Source organism: Saccoglossus kowalevskii, chromosome 14 (assembly GCF_978046115.1).
Source record: "Saccoglossus kowalevskii chromosome 14, keSacKowa6.1, whole genome shotgun sequence".
Lineage (NCBI taxonomy): Eukaryota > Metazoa > Hemichordata > Enteropneusta > Harrimaniidae > Saccoglossus > Saccoglossus kowalevskii.
Genome location: NC_140654.1, coordinates 3005942 through 3025980, shown reverse-complemented (window position 1 = coordinate 3025980; position 20039 = coordinate 3005942). Strand labels below are relative to the sequence as shown.

At 34.6% G+C, this 20039-nt stretch overlaps 1 protein-coding gene across 1 annotated transcript in view; it reads left to right on the top strand.

Annotated features, from left to right (window-relative positions):
- Positions 1–19893, top strand: part of LOC100376827 (dolichyl-diphosphooligosaccharide--protein glycosyltransferase subunit 2-like) — a 54303-nt gene extending 34410 nt beyond the window's left edge. Inside the window, exons 7-17 of the mRNA XM_002736415.4 lie at positions 25–114; positions 1074–1181; positions 3566–3634; positions 9158–9285; positions 14416–14625; positions 15131–15245; positions 16685–16882; positions 17071–17256; positions 17759–17834; positions 18975–19104; positions 19570–19893. Coding sequence (XP_002736461.2) covers positions 25–114; positions 1074–1181; positions 3566–3634; positions 9158–9285; positions 14416–14625; positions 15131–15245; positions 16685–16882; positions 17071–17256; positions 17759–17834; positions 18975–19104; positions 19570–19576 — 1317 coding nt within the window. The 3' untranslated portion in view covers positions 19577–19893. The remainder of the gene's footprint in view (positions 1–24; positions 115–1073; positions 1182–3565; positions 3635–9157; positions 9286–14415; positions 14626–15130; positions 15246–16684; positions 16883–17070; positions 17257–17758; positions 17835–18974; positions 19105–19569) is intronic.
- The last annotated feature ends 146 nt before the right edge of the window (positions 19894–20039 follow it).

Here is a 20039-nt window from a genome sequence, read left to right as displayed (position 1 = left end):
AATAAAATGTTTTGTATTTTTCAGTTTGAAGGTGGTCTTAGCGTGACCTCTCTGTTTATTGATGGAGCATACAAACTGGCAAACAGAGCAAAGAAACCACCAACAATCACAGAGGTAAGTCATCTTGATCACCATGGATGATAACTATCTTTAGCAAGTCAAATGTGACAGAAACAGAAAATTTACAAACCAGAAATTTAAAACTTGTGAATAAACAAACCTATCTGCCAAGATATTGTTGAAAATGAGAAAGCCACAAGCCTTGTTTTATGCTTCCCTCGTAATGTTTTATTCTCCCCCTTATGTTACCATGGTATTTAGAACAGTGAACCAGATGAGAGAAAATAGAACTTTATTTGAAGTGTAAAACTAAGTCTTGACTCTCACTCTCAAAGAGTTCTTGGCAACCATTTGCATCTTGCATCTATCACTGTAAGACGCATCTCTGAATCGGCCCCACCCCCCTATCTTGGTCAGACTTGGGATATTCAGGGATGTTGCGTCTACAGTAAGTTTAGGAAGTTGTGACTTCAGTCTGATGTACGTAGAGGTTTATATCGCTTTAAATCCAATCATCCAGAGTTACGTCTAACAAATGACCTTGAATTTTTTTTTGACCGAGTGTTGTTTTGAAGTGCATAATGCGCGATGTGACTAGAACATTGGAGTTTGTATGTCCGTACTTCTGACAAAAGTACCGCTTTACTGTGACAGTCAGGTCTTTTTCACTAAATGCTGTGTTTATAATCGTGGCATTTCCACAAAAAGTCCATCAAAAGGCATGTTATCTGCATTTTACCTCTTCACACGGTAGCTTCGATTAGTGAGTTACTGTGTAGTATAGAATGCTATAATAAATGCTTCTCTCTCCACCGAGATTTCTCAAAATGAGATCTCTTGACTATATAGAGAAGAACATGCAACAAAAATGAATGCATACAAAAATATAACAGTTCACAATATATTGTAGTAAACATAGGAAAGTGAACTTACAACACTTGAAATTAGATTTTTGTAATGTCTTTCAGTTTGACTAAAGGACCATACATTCATACATAGTATTCTATTTACAGGATAAAGTTGTAATGTTGGCAAACTATATATTGAGCCGAAAGCACACTCAGAGTAACAAGAACGGTTATTATGTCGTGGCAGCCTTGCGCACACTTTCAGAAAATCAGGTAGGATATTTGCATAATATGCATATTCATATCTTAATAACCAATAAAAACATTAGGACACTTTGCTATGCTTTATTATGGTTTGTATCATGTGGTCGTGGCATAGTTTACTAAGCTAGTGAATCATTGTAAAATTGAAAATCCGTATTCAGTGGTGATCCTCTCCCTCCATCTGTGCCTTTTCCACAGCCAACCTAATTATATCGTATTTAAACTGACATTCCACATTCTCTCCTAACCATATCTCTATCATTTCTTCTGTACATCTTTGACCATGTCTGATACAGAGTTTGGTAAGTGGTTCCCTGCATGTCATGTTGTATAGATATATGTGCTGTGGTTTCCTGTATGTCGTGTTGTATCGATGTGTGTGCTCTGATTTCTGCCATAATGTTTTCTCTGTGCTGGCCTGTCTAGATACCCAGTGATGTGGTGATTATATTCAAGCCAATTACCAACTACAAAGTGATACATTGTGCTGTAAATTCTATTGACTTGTAGGCAAAATTGTAGTCCCTTCCATCACTGAGTATGTGGCTGAGTGTTTACCAGGACTTGTTTGTCTTGTGATTGTAAAAGTTTATCTGGAGAACTAAGTTTATTAATATAGTATATCGCCCTCTGGAGGCGTGTTTTGACTTTCTAGCTTTGAATTTTTGGATACGCTTACAAATTATCAAAATTCACCTTTAATCAAGTTTAAGCATTTCATGTAGCCCTACACACTCCATTGTCTCACATGAAAGCCAACTTAGAATTTGTTTTCATAAAATTAATAGCACGTTGACAGCCAGATAAATTCTTCACATACATCATGGGCAATATTTGGTTCAAGTTTTAGATAGCGTGCAAATTTCAAACATTAACAGCAAGTTGATAAGGTAATTTTCTGTCAGACTAATTGGAGACAATAGCACGAGAGGTGTCCTGCATGGTTTTATTGAACCATCTCATCACATCTCAGGTCAGGTCAGGTTAAGAGGTTTGCATCAGACTCAAAAAAAACATGTGATTATTGCTTGAGTGGTTCATTATAAGCACAGTGCTAAAGTTTCAGATTCAAAGTTTGGTTTAAGTATCTTGATGCTTCGTTGTATGTCAGTAATTTTTGGAACATGTCTGTACTGTTTTTGTATAAATTAAGTACAGAGACGAGCAAAGCAAGCCTAGGACATGTATTAGAACTGTAATCTATAACATTTGAATCTTCAGCGTTGTGCTTGGTGCTGTAATGTTAATTTGGTGTGAAAATACATTGTCAAACATCTGTAATAAAAGAGGCTTTTCTGGGTCATTTATAAATATTTTTGTGCATTCTTCATCTTCACATGGTAGCCCCAATTACAGTGAGTTACTGTGTAGTATAGAATGCTATAATAAATGCTTCTCTCTCCACCGAGATTTCTCAATATGAGATCTCTTGACTATATAGGGATGGACAAATGCCAAATACCTAGTCTCTCCTACAACAGATATTTTGTGAATACAGCCTTAATATTATTGTACTCGGGATATATTATTTCATTTAGGTACAGGGAGGGGGGCGCCGTTCTGCTGGGAGCTTTGTTTCCATGCATGACCAGTGAGGGCGTAGTTCTATGACCTGCTCGGAGCTTTGTTTCCATGCCTGGCCACAGAGGGCATAATTTATAATTTTACATTTGTATCCAAAATATGAGCTTTGTTGATAAATTTTCTAGTGTTCTGTTCTTACTGGTTGGTATGTAGTTGTCACTAATAGTGAACTGTATTTTGAACCCTTGTTGTGTCATAATTTTTTTGTATTTGGAATTCACATTTCCTAATAAGTTAAGATACAAATAACCTATGCAGGCACACAAAATGTAATCAGTACGCTTTAAAAGAGAAAAGATAATGTTGCATGTATCATAATATGGGATAACCTGCTTAACATCTTGTCCATTAAACAGTTTCTGTAACTTATTTGTTAATTTTGGACCAAAATTGTAAAAAAAAATGAAGACAAATGGTGACAAAAAAATTGACTTTTACGTTCACGTGGTGAAATGCTGTAGTAACTAATACACAAGGTTTCTACTAGCTTTCTTTTTTTTTTTTTTGATAAGATAATAACGTGCAACAAGTTGTACATTTGTTGATTAGTAATGTTGGCAAAAGGTGACCATGACATTGCAAAACATGAAATTCTATATCCAGACTACCTGTTCAGCTCAAAGATTGATGAGGAAATGTTAGAAATTGTTAAATAGTACCAAGCCAGGCAGGCATACAAAAGAACTCTTTTAAAACTTGACACAAACCCTCTGTAATCTGCAGAAATTGTTTTCATGTTGTGTTTGTGTGTGTGTACGCTTGGTGTATGACCTGTCAATATCTCACTTATCACTTTAATTGTATTTCAGTATCATGTTCCTGTTGCCGTGACTCTGGTCAGCTCCGTGGCTGTATCTGGTGCAGATCCCAATGTGAAGGTAAGCATTCTAGACCTATTTCTAACGTGGGTATTCAATTTCTTTCTTAGTATGTGACAATGGTGCGTATAAAAGTTTGTGGACTACCTAAATAAGTAGTTAAGTGATTTTTCCTAAGCATTTAAACTTTTATTTTTTATTTCTTATGAAAAGCAGAGCTTATCATATGAGTAATTGCTCGTTGACGTCGGTGTCAACTTTTTACTTTTTTGACTTCTTCGACTTCTTCTTCGACTTCTTCTTGAAAACTACAAGCCTGAATGCTTTGATACTTTGATAGGTACTACGTGTGAACCTCTCAGATTTGTACATTTCATGATGATATCTCCAATTCTTTAATTTTGATGAATATTTGTCATTTTTGGTAAAAAGTGATATTTCAGCTGAGAGGCTGCTTGTTTTTACAAAAATTATAAAGAGGGCCCTCTAGAGTTCATTCACAGGTAAGGACTTGACTTGTATACTGCCCTCTGTAGTTGAGGATATACTTTACATTGAATGATTGAGACGCACTCAAAAAGAAATATTGTAACTTTATGAAATAATACAAGATAAGTCTCTAATTGACTGATCCACAATTCATCAGGCTTTTTTATTGTTCAATTCAACATTTGAGTATTCACTGACTGACAGGGTTTGGGTGAGGAGGTGGCTCCAGACAACCAATCACCAACTTTTTTTTTGTGTACCAATTTGCATTTTCACAGATTCTGTAAATAATCAAATAATAATCTATCATTATTTTATGCAAATTATATAAACAAAAAAAAAATAGGCAATGTGTCCAGCTTTTCCAGTTCAGTCTTAATTTCTTTTGTAATAAATCTAAGATAATCATGAATTAAAACTTCGATCCTGCTCAATATTTCCAGTACAATTAGCATTATAGCATTTTGCCTTGACAACTATTTTGAAAGGTCTAACTGGAATCAATCAAGCAACTTTCCAATTGATTTATGATTGGTGTTCGAGAGTAACTGGCAAAGCTGACATTACAAATTTTCATGATTTGATTATTTTTACCCTTTGAGCAGCAAAGTTAAATATAAGATAAACCTGCATAATTTATTTATACAATTTTATCAATGCCTAGAAAAGGATGTTCCTTTGTTCAAAAATCTACAACTAAGTTAAAAAATGCATAAAAAGGTGCAAAATGCCTGATCAAAATTTTGGTGGGGAAAATGTGAAAAGTGGACCCCCTGCATAATTAAAGATTTTTAAAAACAAAATTCGATCAAAACCTGAACCAATAAAGAAATCGTTTATCAGGTCAAAAATTAACAAATAAGTAGGAAACAAATTTTGTCAGTAAGAATTTGGTGCTCATAGACCCTGTGAAGTGTTCACAGCTACAAAATGTGAGAAAATTTGGTGGCCATTTTGTTTTTAATGAATGCTGTTTTTTGGAGCCGTATTGATGGACTGATGTTACACATTTGATTATGAATCCTTTTCAGAATCTGAATCAAAATCTGATTCAAAATGGCTGATTGTCATTTTCATGGGCAGAATGAAGCAAAGAATTGCACAAATAAACTGGCTCCTATTTGAGTTTTAGTGATTATTCGTCACTAATGTTGCCAGTCACTGAAAAGTGGACGGGGACTTGTCATTCGCAATGACTTGTTTATTCTATTATGAAAACGCAATAATAATTTTTAAATACAAAAAAAAGCATGTTGTATCATCTCAAAATTACTAATTGTATTTAAAGAAAAATACATGAAATTAAAAGGGAATGTTTCAGATGATCCAATTTTGCTGAGAATCTGATTTCTCGGGAATAATGTCACTTGCATTCTCTCTTAAGAGAAGGCTTACATAGCCCAGGGCACTGACCCTCTTGTTGTTCAGAGTTGTCCTTGGGGAAGAAATTTTTCTGCCTAGGGAATATAGAACAACGCAAGTAAGATGCATGATTGATGGTAAAACTCAGCCAGCTTGCAAACAGTTTGGTATGCGCTAATTTATGGACCATTGTGAACTGTGCTTTGAGAAAAACGAAAGACAGTTTCGGTTGATTCAATTAGTTCGCTGCTGTTGCATATGGCACAAGGAATAGAGCACTTATGCAGCTGGTATTTTCGTTGACAATTAAATTTATCACCTTGTGTGGAGAAAAAAAAGAGTAAATTAGAAAATGAACATGTCCATACTCTCTTATATAAAGATCCATCAAATGTAGTGCCCTCTGAAAGGATCGAGTCATGCGTCTCGTTACTGCAAAAACTGCCCCATGAGTATTAACCATGTATGAACAAGAACAGCTGGACATTTGTCATTTGCCGATCGGGAAAAGTCAAATAGGGATTTATCACTTGAAAAATTATTTAATTTGGTTTGAGATAAATCAGTGCCTTTGCTTTTATACTACCTGACAGTTTTCTTAGATGTTAAATTGTCTATTTTGTAAATATTAAAATATAGTAACTTGAAGGAATTCGACCAAAGTGCTCGTGTGTAAAGCATTCCTTTTTAGCTGACTACCCAAGTCATGCATTGCTGGTGAATGTGTTACCAATATCGTGTGAATGAAAGGTAATCTATGAAAGTGCTACTTGAAGTACAAGTGTGCCACTTAAATATAAATGAACTCATTGTCATAGTGCGAGATCAGATGACCACCAATTTGACTTGTTTATGACCCCAAAGGTCACACATCCTGGTAATTCTGGGGGTTTTGTTGCTCTCTAACTGAAATAATTGTTGCCATGTGTATAATAATATTTTTAAATTTTACAATGACAACTCCTTTTTTTAGACTGTAATTGAGAATTTTTTTTTTTTTTTAAACAAAAATGTGAATGAGACTTACTTCAAATGTTGGAATATACTGCATTTCTAATCTATTATCATTATTTGAGGCAAAAATCTTGTTTTGAAAAGTCTAAATTTGAACACTGTCACTGCAAGATGTGAATGATTAATTGAATAATTACATGCCTTCTACACGACATGTGCTCTTAAATTGAAAAAGGTCTAACATTTTATGAGCTTCACATGTAGGAGCCCTGAATGGAAGTAACAGCGAAATGTTGTATCGCCTATTTCTAGCATTCTGACAACACGAGTATTCAGTTAAAGACTAAGTAGTGATAAACATCTCAACACACTTACCTTGTTGCGCGTTCTTCTCTAGGCTCTATAAGTTCACATCCTACCCTGGAGCACCCCCCCCCAAATCATTTCAATTGCTAAAACTGAAGTATTGAAACTGGGGGTAGCTTTGGCTAATGTAGATTGCAAATTCTTGTGACAGACTCTCGTCTGACTCTGGCTACATGTAGAGTGAATTATTTAAGATGTGATTTTCTGTGGAATAAAATATTTGGGTATATTGCAGTTACTATTTTCTCATATCAAAAATTGCAATTGAACTTAAGTCAGTATGTTTTATACTAGCCCGTTTTAAATTTTAGAATTAAATTGTCTAAACTTTTGGTTTTACAACCCCAGATTATCGATCCCAGTGTCAAAACAAGTACATGTGTCATCACCTGGAAATATAATACACATAATTGATGAGTGAAGTGTAGTGCTGTCTATTTCTTTAGGCTAAACAACACCATGGCTAATCAGTTCTACGCTGTGAGGTGATATTCTGTATTAGGTCTGCCTGCTCTTCACTTGAAATGTCTAATATTGTGGATTCTTATTAACAAGTGCTTCTGTTCAACACAAAGCCTGACTGCTTTCCAATGTTCTGTCATAAGTGAGCATTCTATTTTCACTGCAAGTGTGAGCTACCGTATATATACTTAAGATTACGGTATATTTTTATCAGGAATGCCATACTGCAGTAAGCATCTGGTGAGCAAACAGTGTTCGTCACATTTTGCTCAGCGAATCAACGAATAAACTGAACCATTGACGATTTATATTTAAATGAGTTTTTCAAAACATGGTATGGTAAATTTACTGCAGCAACTACAACATAGAACGTGAGAAACCACTGCATGTCACGTTGTTAATAATTCACTGACAGATACTTGATACACAATTATCATACAGTGACATGGTAATTTGTGCTTTGGTGAAATGTAATTAGATTTACGAACAAAATTAGTGAAAAAAAACAAAGAAATAGTGTCACAATAGTTTACTTTCATAAACTTTCCTACAACCACATAAAATGTATTTTCCTTGAATAACTTTCCAGAAGTTGCCAACTTAATTTTATTAAATTTCAATTTTGACCCAAGCCCTCCCCCCCCCATCATAAAATTGTCACCATAGAAAGTACGTTTCTACTATTTTTTGATTATACTCGCAAAATCTTTCACATTTTTTAGATGAAACTTATCATACATTATTACATTTTATGCACTCTTTGAATCAACATATCACTCAGAATGGACAAATGACAATCAATCATCTTTCGCAGTTCTTATAGGAAATTAAATGCTTCAGATTTTGGCAAAAATGACCATTCATTTGCTAATCATGTTACTGATTCTAAATTTTTTTGTTTTCATGTTTATAAAGCAAGTGCTATGTTCTTGTAGAGTTTTATGATTTGCATAATCATGATATTAGTCCAAGACGATATTTCACTAAAACCACGACTGTACCCAACTGTTGGGCTACATCAGCCATTGGGATACTTGTATCTATTCAGAATTACTGTAAAATATTTTATTGTACAACAAGCGATTCTAAACACTTTCAGACAATCACATGTGCATGACAAATGGAAATGGTCACGATTGATCTGTTATTTGGAACTCTACGACTGTACTGTATTCACTCTATTAGAAGCACACCTCTAAAACAAGCACATGAAAACAAAAGGCTAATCATGTTTCAAAGGTGTAACACGAGTCATTAAATTTTTTATTTCTCCATTATGAATTAATTTTTTGGAAAAAACCTGTCTGAAAACATGCAGAAATGGGCTGTCATCGTAGATGACAGAATGGGGCTGATCATATAGGTGATTGTTTGGTGTTGGTCAACAATTGCATTTTTAACTTCTTTAAAAATATCAGCCTTATTACTTTGATACTTGGTATGTAGGTTCAACACAACACCTTGGGTGGACCTCTGTCAGATTAGTTCAGTTTATCATGTCTTCAATTCTGTATTTTTGGCGAATATTTTTGTAATTTTTTTTCAACTTCTTGAAAATTACCAATCCAATTGCTTTGATATTTGAGGTGTATATTATTATTGTGAACAATTTGTTTCAAGTTGAGTTGACATGTTCTCAACAGCCAGAACCCAACTACTTTTTTGTGGGGTAACCATGTTTTGTCTTTTGGGTGTGCATTGCCTGACATGACTTGCCACAATGTTCTTGTAGGAAAGTGGAGCTGTTTCTACCGTCGCGTATTATTTCATAAAAAATAAATGGCATCTCTCTGAATTTCCCAAAAATTTGGCATACACAAGTACCACATGTACCTGAACAAGAAGTTTTGCGATTAGTTTTAATGTTGGCCTTTATAATTGATGCTGATAGATTCATAGACAGACCACATATCTCATAGCACTTATTTTGAATATTTCTTGTTTATACAGGTGAAAGTAACCAACTTGATGCAAGGATCTCTTGGCAAACTGTCTGTGACTGCTAACTCGGCAACACACATGGAGGATGATGCTGTCATTCTAAGCAAGAAACCTTTCACAGCTTCTAGTACAGACCCGTAAGTTGTAGCTTTATCTAGTGAGAAACTCTCATTTACTATATTTATTAACCTGTTAAAGGCAAGAAAGTGCTTGAAAACTTCAAATCTGGTATTTTCATTTTGAACTTTTAGAAATTTAAGGAAATTTAATTGCTAACAGTAAATACAATCAAATTAAAAATGAAATATTTCCACTGCAGCAGTCACTAACCCAGAATTGATTGCTATGTCAGTTGAAGACTTTGCCGCATGAAAGTTGAGAAATTTGTGTATGCGCAGACTCAAGACACTATAAAGACACTATAAAAGCTAAGAAAAACACGAACTGATGACAATGAATTAACAGTTTTCTTGAACAAAGTTTATTATTTTGGTACAAGTTGCACTAAATTTGAAGCAGGTAATTTTCTAACACTGCACTGTTCATGCTGGTAAAAAAAAATTATCCCTCATAGTTGTTGAAAAATGTTTTTTTTTTTTGAAATGTTCACAAAATCACAACTTTGAACAAAAATAATGCTTGTTTTATTTTCTAAATATAAAAAAATGATGCCAAGTTCATTTACTAAAGTCAACAATTTTCCAGATATGTGCTTTTTTTCCAAAAACATTGATTTCCTTATTGCAGCCTTGCTAAAAAGAAACACTTGTGGGTAAAACTCCCAAAATAGTAACAATATCCTGGGTCACAACGTGTGAAAGTGTATATAAAAGATGCATGATTGTCTTGCATAAAAGGTGCCAATGAAATACTATAACTGAAAAGTGATATGCCAAGCATCAAAGCATTGAAAGAGTGAATTCATGAGTAGGTCAATTACACTGTGATATAAATATCAAGCGTATCATTGTCCTACATGTGTGCAGTATCTGTAGTCAAATTGATGAGAACTGAACTCTGAAAACCAAATTCTGCACTGAAAGCAGATGTTTTGCTGTACTTATGAGAGTTGAATTCTTTCTTTCTGTAAAGGTTGCATTGGATATTGGGACATAAAAAACGTGGTTATGACAGGAATAAGTTAATTTTTTATAAATAATCAGACTTGAACCTAATAAAGCTGTAATCATGTACACTGCCACAAGCAATGTAGAAGGGATAATATCCATGGGTTTTTCTAGAAAAATGAACAAGAGGGAGCACACACAGGCGATCGACCTGGAAACGTCATATCAGAAGGTTGTCATTTTACTGGTGTATCTATCTCCATTGAAATATTTTTGTAGTAGTAATTTTAGTGTATTTTATGTCCATGTCAGATACCTTGTCAGCTGGTGTTGCTGACAAGTTTTCACGGAGAAAAATATATTAGAAAGAATTCATGTTGTATGGCAGCACGCCACTCACGAAAGATTTCATGTTGTATGGCAGCACGCCACTGAAGAACTATATTTGATTTGAAAGCTCGATTGGCAATTCGATAAGAGAGCACCAGCCGCGAGTATCGGGGTGCTGCGCCCCTGTTCCCTGGTTTAGAAAAAAAACAGATATCTGTATTTTTCAAAATGCACCACAGAAATTGCCTTCAAGCTCTGAAATAGTTTTGTGACAACTATTGTAATGCTAAAATCTTTATTATATACTAAGAAATGAAAATAAAACAAATCCTGGATATTTTCGTTTTCCTGGGTAGTCGTCCAGTCTACTGTGTGTATAGATTGGAATGAAGACTTGACCATTGAAATCGTGTTGCTACCAGCAACAGGTGTTTATCTACTGTCCTGTGTGTACAATACGTCGCATACAGCGGATGTTATCACGTCTTTTAAGCTGTCATCTCATAAATCAATCTATCACAATCTTTTATTTTTGGGTAGTACAAACATTTACTAATCTAATGTGGGTAATCTACATAAATTCAGCATGTGTACGAGAGCTAGACTTCTTGCTGCAGGGTTAAAATTAGTCTATCTTAATGATTAGTTTCCAGATGCTTATCCATGAATGACTGGGTAAACAGGCCAGTAGCATTAATTGGAGTTGAAACTATACTCGGCTTTACTTTTTTTTTAAAGCGGTTTCCATGATAACTTTGGTTTGTGTTAAAAAAAATATTTGGAGGCTTATAAGTAGGATTGAGAATAAGACAAAGTGTCAACTTTATGAACAATGTTGCAAAGAAACGTTAGACTTTCTGGTTGAACCGTTTTCATTGGCTTATGCTTCACTGTATATAATTGATATATGTGACTATGAATATTACAGCAGTAATGCCATAATTATCGTAATAATCTACCTATGTGTGGAGATCTTATCCATGAAAGATGAAAATACCCAAACCACAAATATTCTGCCAATAAGCAAGGTTTATTTTGTGACTTTGTGACAACGTGACATTGGTCTTTAACATTGTTTAGTATTGTCTTCTACCATTTCTTCTGCAACTTTTTTCTTCAAACTTTCAAATAGCCTGTCACTAGTAATATCATTTACCAAATTTAAGGAAATTCCTGTGCAAAAAGTTTATCTTTAATGTGTTCCTCTGGCACCTGTAGGATGTCAGTAGAGAGTTGCAACATGTCATAACCTGGTAGTCAGTGTTTACAAGCATTGCACCAGGTCTGGCGCATGTCTACGTGTGAACCATTATACTTTTAATTTGTTGGGCATCCGATGCTATTAATTCTATAAATTACTAGTTAAAAGTTTTCAGTTCGCTTCTATTGTTATCGACCATTTTTAATTACAGAGCCTATTTTGGGCCATGGAGGCGTGGCAGATGCAATTTGGGTAAAAAGAAAAAAAACTTTACATCATGCCCTGCTGACGCCCTACCGAAGTGATCATTTTCAATACATGATGATTACAGCATCCTCGACTACATGATTTCTTTGTACAGTGGTAATTATTTCTTGGTACTCTATTGAGGAAATGAAATAAATCAATGTTGTTCACTATTTGTGCACAGACAGAGAGAACATTAAGGATATACAATAGTTCCACTTGATTTAATTTATTGCTCTCAAGGTTTTACGAACACGTGCTACTTTTGGCAACAAATCAATGTCATTCTTTTGTGTCTTACAGCAAGAAATAAGCCCAAAGGGGAAAAAATCAATGAAGTCCACTCAGTTGATATACGTCTTGTAACATATCTAAATTTTCCCTATTTCTTTTCATGAAAAATGTGGAGGGGTGACTACGAAAAGAATGTGTTAAAGTCAAGGAAAGATGTTCAATTTCTCATTTCTCGCACGCCTGTCAAAAAAACATGTGCCAAAATCGATCAAGATAAAACAAAGTTGGCTTTTCAATATTTCATATCAACCCTTAATCCTGACAGAATAATGAGCAATACCTTAAAAACTAACTTACTTTTGTATGTTAAATGTATTGTTTAGATATGTTTCTACCACTATTTTTAGTGTTAAACCGTAGTTCCAAGAAGAAAAATCTAAAATGGACTAAACTTTGGAAAACCAAAAACATTTAGTACCTAAAATTCCAAAAATGTTTAAGTTGTTTTCACTGGTACAATAATATACAGAAACGTGAATATTAAATGCTGTTATGATGAGGTCATTGTTTGGTTTCTTTTTGGTCACAATTGTTTACACCAAAATTTTAGCCAAAATTTTGTTTAGATGTATTGTTTGCTGAACTTTCGCCGTGTCGGGAAGGCGACAGATACATAGTTTGTATCCATTCTTGAATGGAATTCTCATTGGTTATTAAATGTTGAGATTCTTAAGGAGCCTGGTTGTATTACCATTTATAATGAAATGTTTATTTTATAGAAGCACATGGATATTTTTTTTATTTCTTTGGTGGAGACTGGGCATACACCACAACTCTTGTAATCTTTCAGATCAGTGTTTCTGCTAAGTTTCAATGGCATATTTAGTTAAGCTTAATCTCAAATGTTTAAAAAAAATTATCTATCGGTAAATAAAAAAAAAAATGGAATGCCAGTAATTCTAAATCTTCTGTGATTTTGAATTGTGCTAAATTCACTGTACATCTATGATTTGTTGACTGCTGGATACAGGTTACCATTGGAATTTTAATACTTGGCATTGTTTGTGTTACAACTTTGTAAATTGTAAAATTAGTTCAAAGCTACAAAGTTAGGGGATGGTAATTAGGTCAAAGCTACAAAGTGGTTTGCAATGAGTGTACATATGGCGAGTTCTAACTGAAATTTTCACACACAAAAAAAAAAGCCAAAGTCTAAAAGCACCAAGTATTTTCAATCATAATCTAAAAAACGAAAATCATTGCCACGTTTTCTTTCTTTGTCATAACATACTAACAACAATATCGTCCTGTGTGGAGCCATTTTGCTAATGTTTGCCTCAAGCTAGGGTGACATCTTCATGACCTGGCGAATTTCACCCCTTTGACTCCCTAGGTCACTCTTTTCAAAGCAACCATGGCTGATGCTGTTGTCACAATCTTTTGAGTTTTAGTTTGACGAAGTAAAAAGAATGCTTTTTGACAGATTAAGTATCAACTGGTTTAATTGGCAATCTAAACATTAGAATCATGGGTGCGATTTGCATACGAGATATTTTTAGTCTCAGAAAACAAACTTGTGGATTGATCTCTGTGCGTCCATGTGTGCTTCACTCCTACCATCCATATCTCGCTGTATCTCGCACATGATTGGACCGATAAAGTTCAACCTTGTATATACATTATATAGGACATGTGCACATGCATTTATTTATGGTTTTCTAAAATACCAAATAGGAGCCATTATAGGCCAAAAATGTATCAAAATTACACATTTTTTAAACCAGAGCTCAGTTGCACATGGATGGATTATGTTAAAACTTGGTACATAAATAGGGTTTCAAATGGCGGCCATTTTGTTTCAAAAAATGCAGTTCCAGGTCGCATCTGACATGCTCGTACTGAACAAGTTCAAAATTGGTCATATCTGCCAAATGTGTATGCATTTTTTTCACCAAATTCGTAATGCTTGAGTGGCATTTTTAGATCTTTCTTTTCTGAGTATGTACTGCAAACAGTTGTGCTATATCAGCTGAGAAGCTCCTTGTCACATTCTGGAACATTAAAACACAAGTTGTTACCATAGTCAGGCCTTTGTTACTTGAGTAAGTGTATACGCTAGTAATGAAACAAATATTAATGTGAAATTGAATTTATAAATCACTTAAAACATGTATATTTTTATTTTTCAGATCTCTGTACGAGTTGAATTTGATGCAAACCAAACCCGCACCAGGCTTCTATACCATTGAAGTAAATGTCACTCCAAGCAAAGAAGATAAAAGATTAATTGGAACTGAGGGGTCAGAGGTCAAGGTTAAGGTGACCACAGAAGTGACTGTGGTGAACTCTGAGATGGCTGTGATGGATAGAGACCAGTCTATTGCCTCTAAGAGTGTTAAGTAAGTCGAGAATTGTTGGGATATTGTAGTAATGAATTATCAGCAGGAAGCTTATGTATTTGATTTGCATACATATCATTCTGTTCCAAGATGCACAAGTTGCATAGCTCAGAGGAACATGGAGCGTGATCAATGAGAAAGAATTGAATACTATTTGTAAGAAAAATTTATTATGTAGTTGTTCCTCTTCCTCTTCCTCTTCCTCTTTCTCTCAACTTTCAGTAGCAAATTGTGTTGGTGTATTGCCGTTCTGGTTGTAATAATATACACCTGTAAAATGTAAGCATGCATTTTCATTGGTCACACAATGCCGCTTGTATATATTGCATTTATTTGAGATCAATGCCCTCTTAAATGGCGGACCAAATTAAGTGTGAATCAACTAGTTCTATTCAAGGGCTCTTCCCTTTTGTTGGTGTGCTTCATAACAAATATGTGATAACTGACATGCCCAGATGTTAAGGTAATAATGGTTTCAATATGTTCATCGTTTTTTGATTGACAGGGTGAATTATCCAGGAAAAGTTGACAGAGTTGTAGAAGCAGATCACCATCAGTTGATTGTGTTCAAGTTTGCTTTGAAGGATAAAGCAACCAGCAAAATTATGACTGCACATCAGGTGAGACAACATGAACTTTATCTGTAGGTTGTCAGAAGTATTGTTTTGTATTCCAGCTTTGATTTTTCTGTGCAAGTCTTGATCTGTTTAGAACTAGTTGGGTCAAACCAACATCAAATGAGATGTCAACTAATACTGAGGGACACAATATCAATAGAAGATCCATTCCATTTTATTTCATTTCATTTATATTACCGTATTTGTCTTCAGTTAAGCGCCACCTTCAATTAGGCGCCAGTGCCACAAAAACTTTGTATTTTACACCTCAATTAAGCGCCAGACAAAGTTGAAATTTTGGCACGTAATGATCGTGAATTGGGCGCCGGCGGATCGACTACCGGTTACCGGTTCGTAGCGATGGACGCGATCGCGGAAGTCCCTCGCTGTTACTGTACGAATGGCTTTTATGTAAAAAAAATTGGTTTTCTTTCTAAAAATTTTTAAGAAATCGGTCTATAATCTCTCGAAACATGTCTTTTTTAGTCTACTGTAGAAAATATCAGCGTGGTTTTTAATTTCGCAGTAAGTCCATAAAAACGAAATTAAAACAACGCGAAAATGTTCTGTTTCAAATGCACTGTTGTCACAGTAAACAGTGTTAAATTATTCTTTAAATGCTCAGTTTACTTTCCAAAAATAACTAATTTCTTGATTTGAAAAAAAAAAATCATGCCGTTTTTCCCACCAAAATCAAAGCCAAAATATCGCAAACATCGGCAAATCACTTCCGCATTGCGTTCATACATTATTTAAATGAGCTATGGTAATTTGATCACGTTGGCATCATCCAGCATTTTGATTGGTTAATTAACGACTTGACCTATCAGGTCAAAAAACGCGTTCCAGGTCAAGTCCTAGACAGGAAGCATGGCAGACATCGAATCGCGCCGAGCGTTTACATGCGACCAGAATCATTCGCTTACGATGAAATTAAGTTGAATTTTACTTGCATTTTATTTTTTGTACGTTATTATAACTACTACTGAGTAATAATCGTAACCGTGGAATGCAGCATGACCGGATTTTGCTACCGTGATCATTGACTACTAAGCGTTGAATTTGTGTTTGTTTTATTTTTCTGTTGATTGTACGGCAAACTGTGAATGTTTTCTAAAGAATGATATTTTTTGTATAACTTTCTAAACTGTCTGAAAACGGGTCATTTACTCAGTATTTAAAATAAAGGCTACAGTGACTAAGTGTCAGACTGTAATGTAAAATATTGTCAATAATCTATCACCAGAATGGAGCAAAAACAATGGCTTGTAACACAGTTACCGGTACTAGAACTTGAAGTGCTTGAAATAAGCGCCATTTGAAACAAAGTTGCTCAAATTTAACCACAAATAAGCGCCACCATAACATGAAAGTGTAACAAAGTGGCGCCTAATTGAAGACAAATACGGTAATTGCTATGTCGTATAAATTGCTTTTTTCAGACTTTTGTTCAACTGGTGAATGTTAAGACCAAGCAAGAGATCATTTTTATTGCGGAGGCTGATGACAATGATGTATATAGATTTGAGTTAGATGTTGCCGAAAGTGCTAAAGAACACTTCAATTCTCTCTCTGGCAAATACACAATGTCGATGATTATTGGTGATGCAGTTGTACAGAATCCATTCGTTTGGGTTGTGGTAAGTCACTACTGGATACTACATTATAGATGACTTTTGAGCCATCAAGTCAGTCACTGAACATATTCAGCATTGATTTCAAGATAGGAAAGGCATCGTTTCGAGCCACCTAGTTGCTATGATACAAGAGTTGCATCTGAAAACAATTGTCTGGATTTTAAGTGATCATTTTGTTGCTTTATTCGCAGGCTGACTTGCAGTTGAAATTCCCTGAAACAGCAGACGGTGATAATAAACAAGAAGTTGTCAATCAGTATGCTAAGAAACCAGAAATACAACATGAATTCAATAAACCAGAGAAGCGCCCACCATTGATGCTGTCAAATTTCTTCGCTGCATTGTGTGTTTTACCATTCTTGGTACTTATAATTCTGGTAAGGCTTGTTCTGATATATTTGTAATAAGTTTCCTTAGAACTGCCTGCTAATACTGGCCATGTGGTTTCTAAATTTAAAAGTAATCAAAGGCAATGTTAGCACAGAGATAAACTTGCGGTTTCTACATCACACATTTTCAATAATTTTTTTGTGCAAGGCGACAGTTCTAGTAATTGAATGTCACTATTGTCTCTCCTGACTTTTTTGTTTGTATGTGTAAATTGCTAGTGCTGACACATAGTGCATTTTTGCCACAAAAGGCATATTCATGTTTGGGACTACATGACAGGGCTGTTTGGTCTTCTCTCTGTCAAATAGCATTTTTAATGTGCTATCCTGGTGTCAACCAGACCTGGTCGAACACAAGCTTCTGCAGACCTTAACAAAGATTCCCTCAAAGTCGCATTCATTAGTGAATGAAACTCGGCCATTGTCAATCTTACCCCATCTGTGATTGTCGGAATGTACTAACAGTACTGTAATTCATTATTCTTTACAGTGGATACGAATTGGTGCCAATTTGAAGAACTTCACATTCTCATTGGGTACAATTGGGTTTCATGTAGGCCTAGGTGGTAAGTGCTTTATACATTAGTTGATCACATCAAACCTTATTATAGGCATTTTGAATTGAAATAGAAGTATGCCCTCTATAGTGAGAAAGACAGCCCTGTTGACTTAAATGTCACATTTCTATGTCAATAGCTTTCATTAAACCATTTAAATGCTGTATTTTTCCACCAACTTGTATGCAGGCTATTTTGTGAAAAAAATTACATGTTTAGTGTTTATAAGCTAGTTAGTTTTCTGTTGCTTATGGGTTAAGACATTACTGGATTTTTTAATCTAAATTATTATTTTTATTACGGTACATAAAAGAAACCTTATGTAAGTTTTCTAAAATCGTTTAATTAATGCATTTTAACTCTTCACATGGTAGCCTAGATTAGTGAGTTACTGTGTAGTATAGAATGCTATAATAAATGCTTCTCTCTCCACCGAGATTTCTCAATATGAGATCTCTTGACTATATAGAGAAGGACAGCGTAAAATTAGAAAAGGGTTTGAGTGAATAGTATTTAAAAAAGCCATCAACGACATCTATAGAACATCCGAACCGACAAATGTGATATTACATTTGGTGTATTGTCTCTTCAGTCATTATGGGAATGTTTTTAGACTATATTTATAGGTAGTAAACTCGAGTATTTGGTAGTTTTTATAAGAAAAATTAGTATATTTGTGGGAGATGATATCTGAGCCTAAGTGATCACTGAACAGTGCTTGGTTGTGCGATCTCTATTAAAGTTAGATATTTAAACCAGTTTATTCAGGTTCAGGGCAGGATCACAAGTCTTCTAGTACTTGATATAAGACATTGCTGCATCCAATCAGATGGCTAGATTCAGATTAACAGTGTTATAATGTTCTAAGACAAGTTGCATCTCACTTGAACAAAATCTAGGAAGATGCTAATTATGTTTTTGATTATGTAGTATAACATTTCGGTTTTGAAAAATGTTATGTATTAAATAATGGCTCAGATATGATGAAGCAATATTTGAGAGAAACACTTGTCCCCATATCTAGAATTTTACTTCTACACCTTGTCTGCAGGTGATGTTAACAACAATCTGCATAAAGGGTTAACAAACATGCCACATGGGACAATAATCAATACAAACGTGACTGAATTAAATTTTATGTTTTTTCAGGCATCTTTGGGCTGTACTACTGCTATTTCCTCTACCTTGATATGTTTTCTACACTGAAATATCTCACTCTCATTGGAGTGGTCACATTCTTAGCTGGTAATAGGATGCTGGGTGCAATTGCAAAGAAAAGGTAAGTTTATTTCAATTGTTTTCAGCTATCAACGTAACCATGGGGACAAGAATATTACTTAATATAATGATTGATTCCCCTTCCATGACGTTGGATATTAAATTGAACCGTTTGGATCATTTGCATTTGACAAATTGTCAATTGTTTTGGATTATCTAGTTTACATTTATGTGAGATGTACTGGAGATTATTTCTGAATGACAGACTTGTTTAACTTTATACTAAAATGATTTCAACTTATCTTTACTCAAATGCGTCTGCTTATAATTTTCATATTTTGATGACAATTGTTTGCTGTGAAACTGTCACTGAAATTTGCAAAAATGACTATTTTGTGAAAATAATGTGTATGGAGAGGGAGGGGCACACATTACATACAATGAAACAATGACTGTTATAGGAACAAACTGCAACATGTTATTGTTTTCTTGCGGTAATAATTTTTTGTAATGTCATTTCTTGCAGAGCTTAAATGTACATTTCCCAGAAAAGTTGTATTATGTATGGTGGTCTGAGTGAAATAAAGTAAATATTGGCACACGTCTGGATGCAGGCGCAAACAAGTTGGTAAATGGTAACCGAGATGACTCGTCGTTGAACACGAAAACTAGATTTCCAGTATCATTTACCAACTATAGTAACTTTAAAAAAATAAACGCAACATAAAGTGTATGTATGAAATTGATGTACAAGGTTCAGTGCAAATTCTGATGTATTTTTTAAAAATTGTTCTTTTGTACTGGGAATGGCTCGGAACCCGGGCTAAAATAAAATACTATACCACCTTTAGTCATTGTATTGTGTCAACTGAACAATTTGTGTCGTTAAGACCTGCAGTCCATTTAGTCTCCAAAACAAATGCATAGAATATGAGTCTTGGTGATTAAAAATTCACATACAAAACGGTTAATATTCTGGGGGGTTGTTTAAACAAG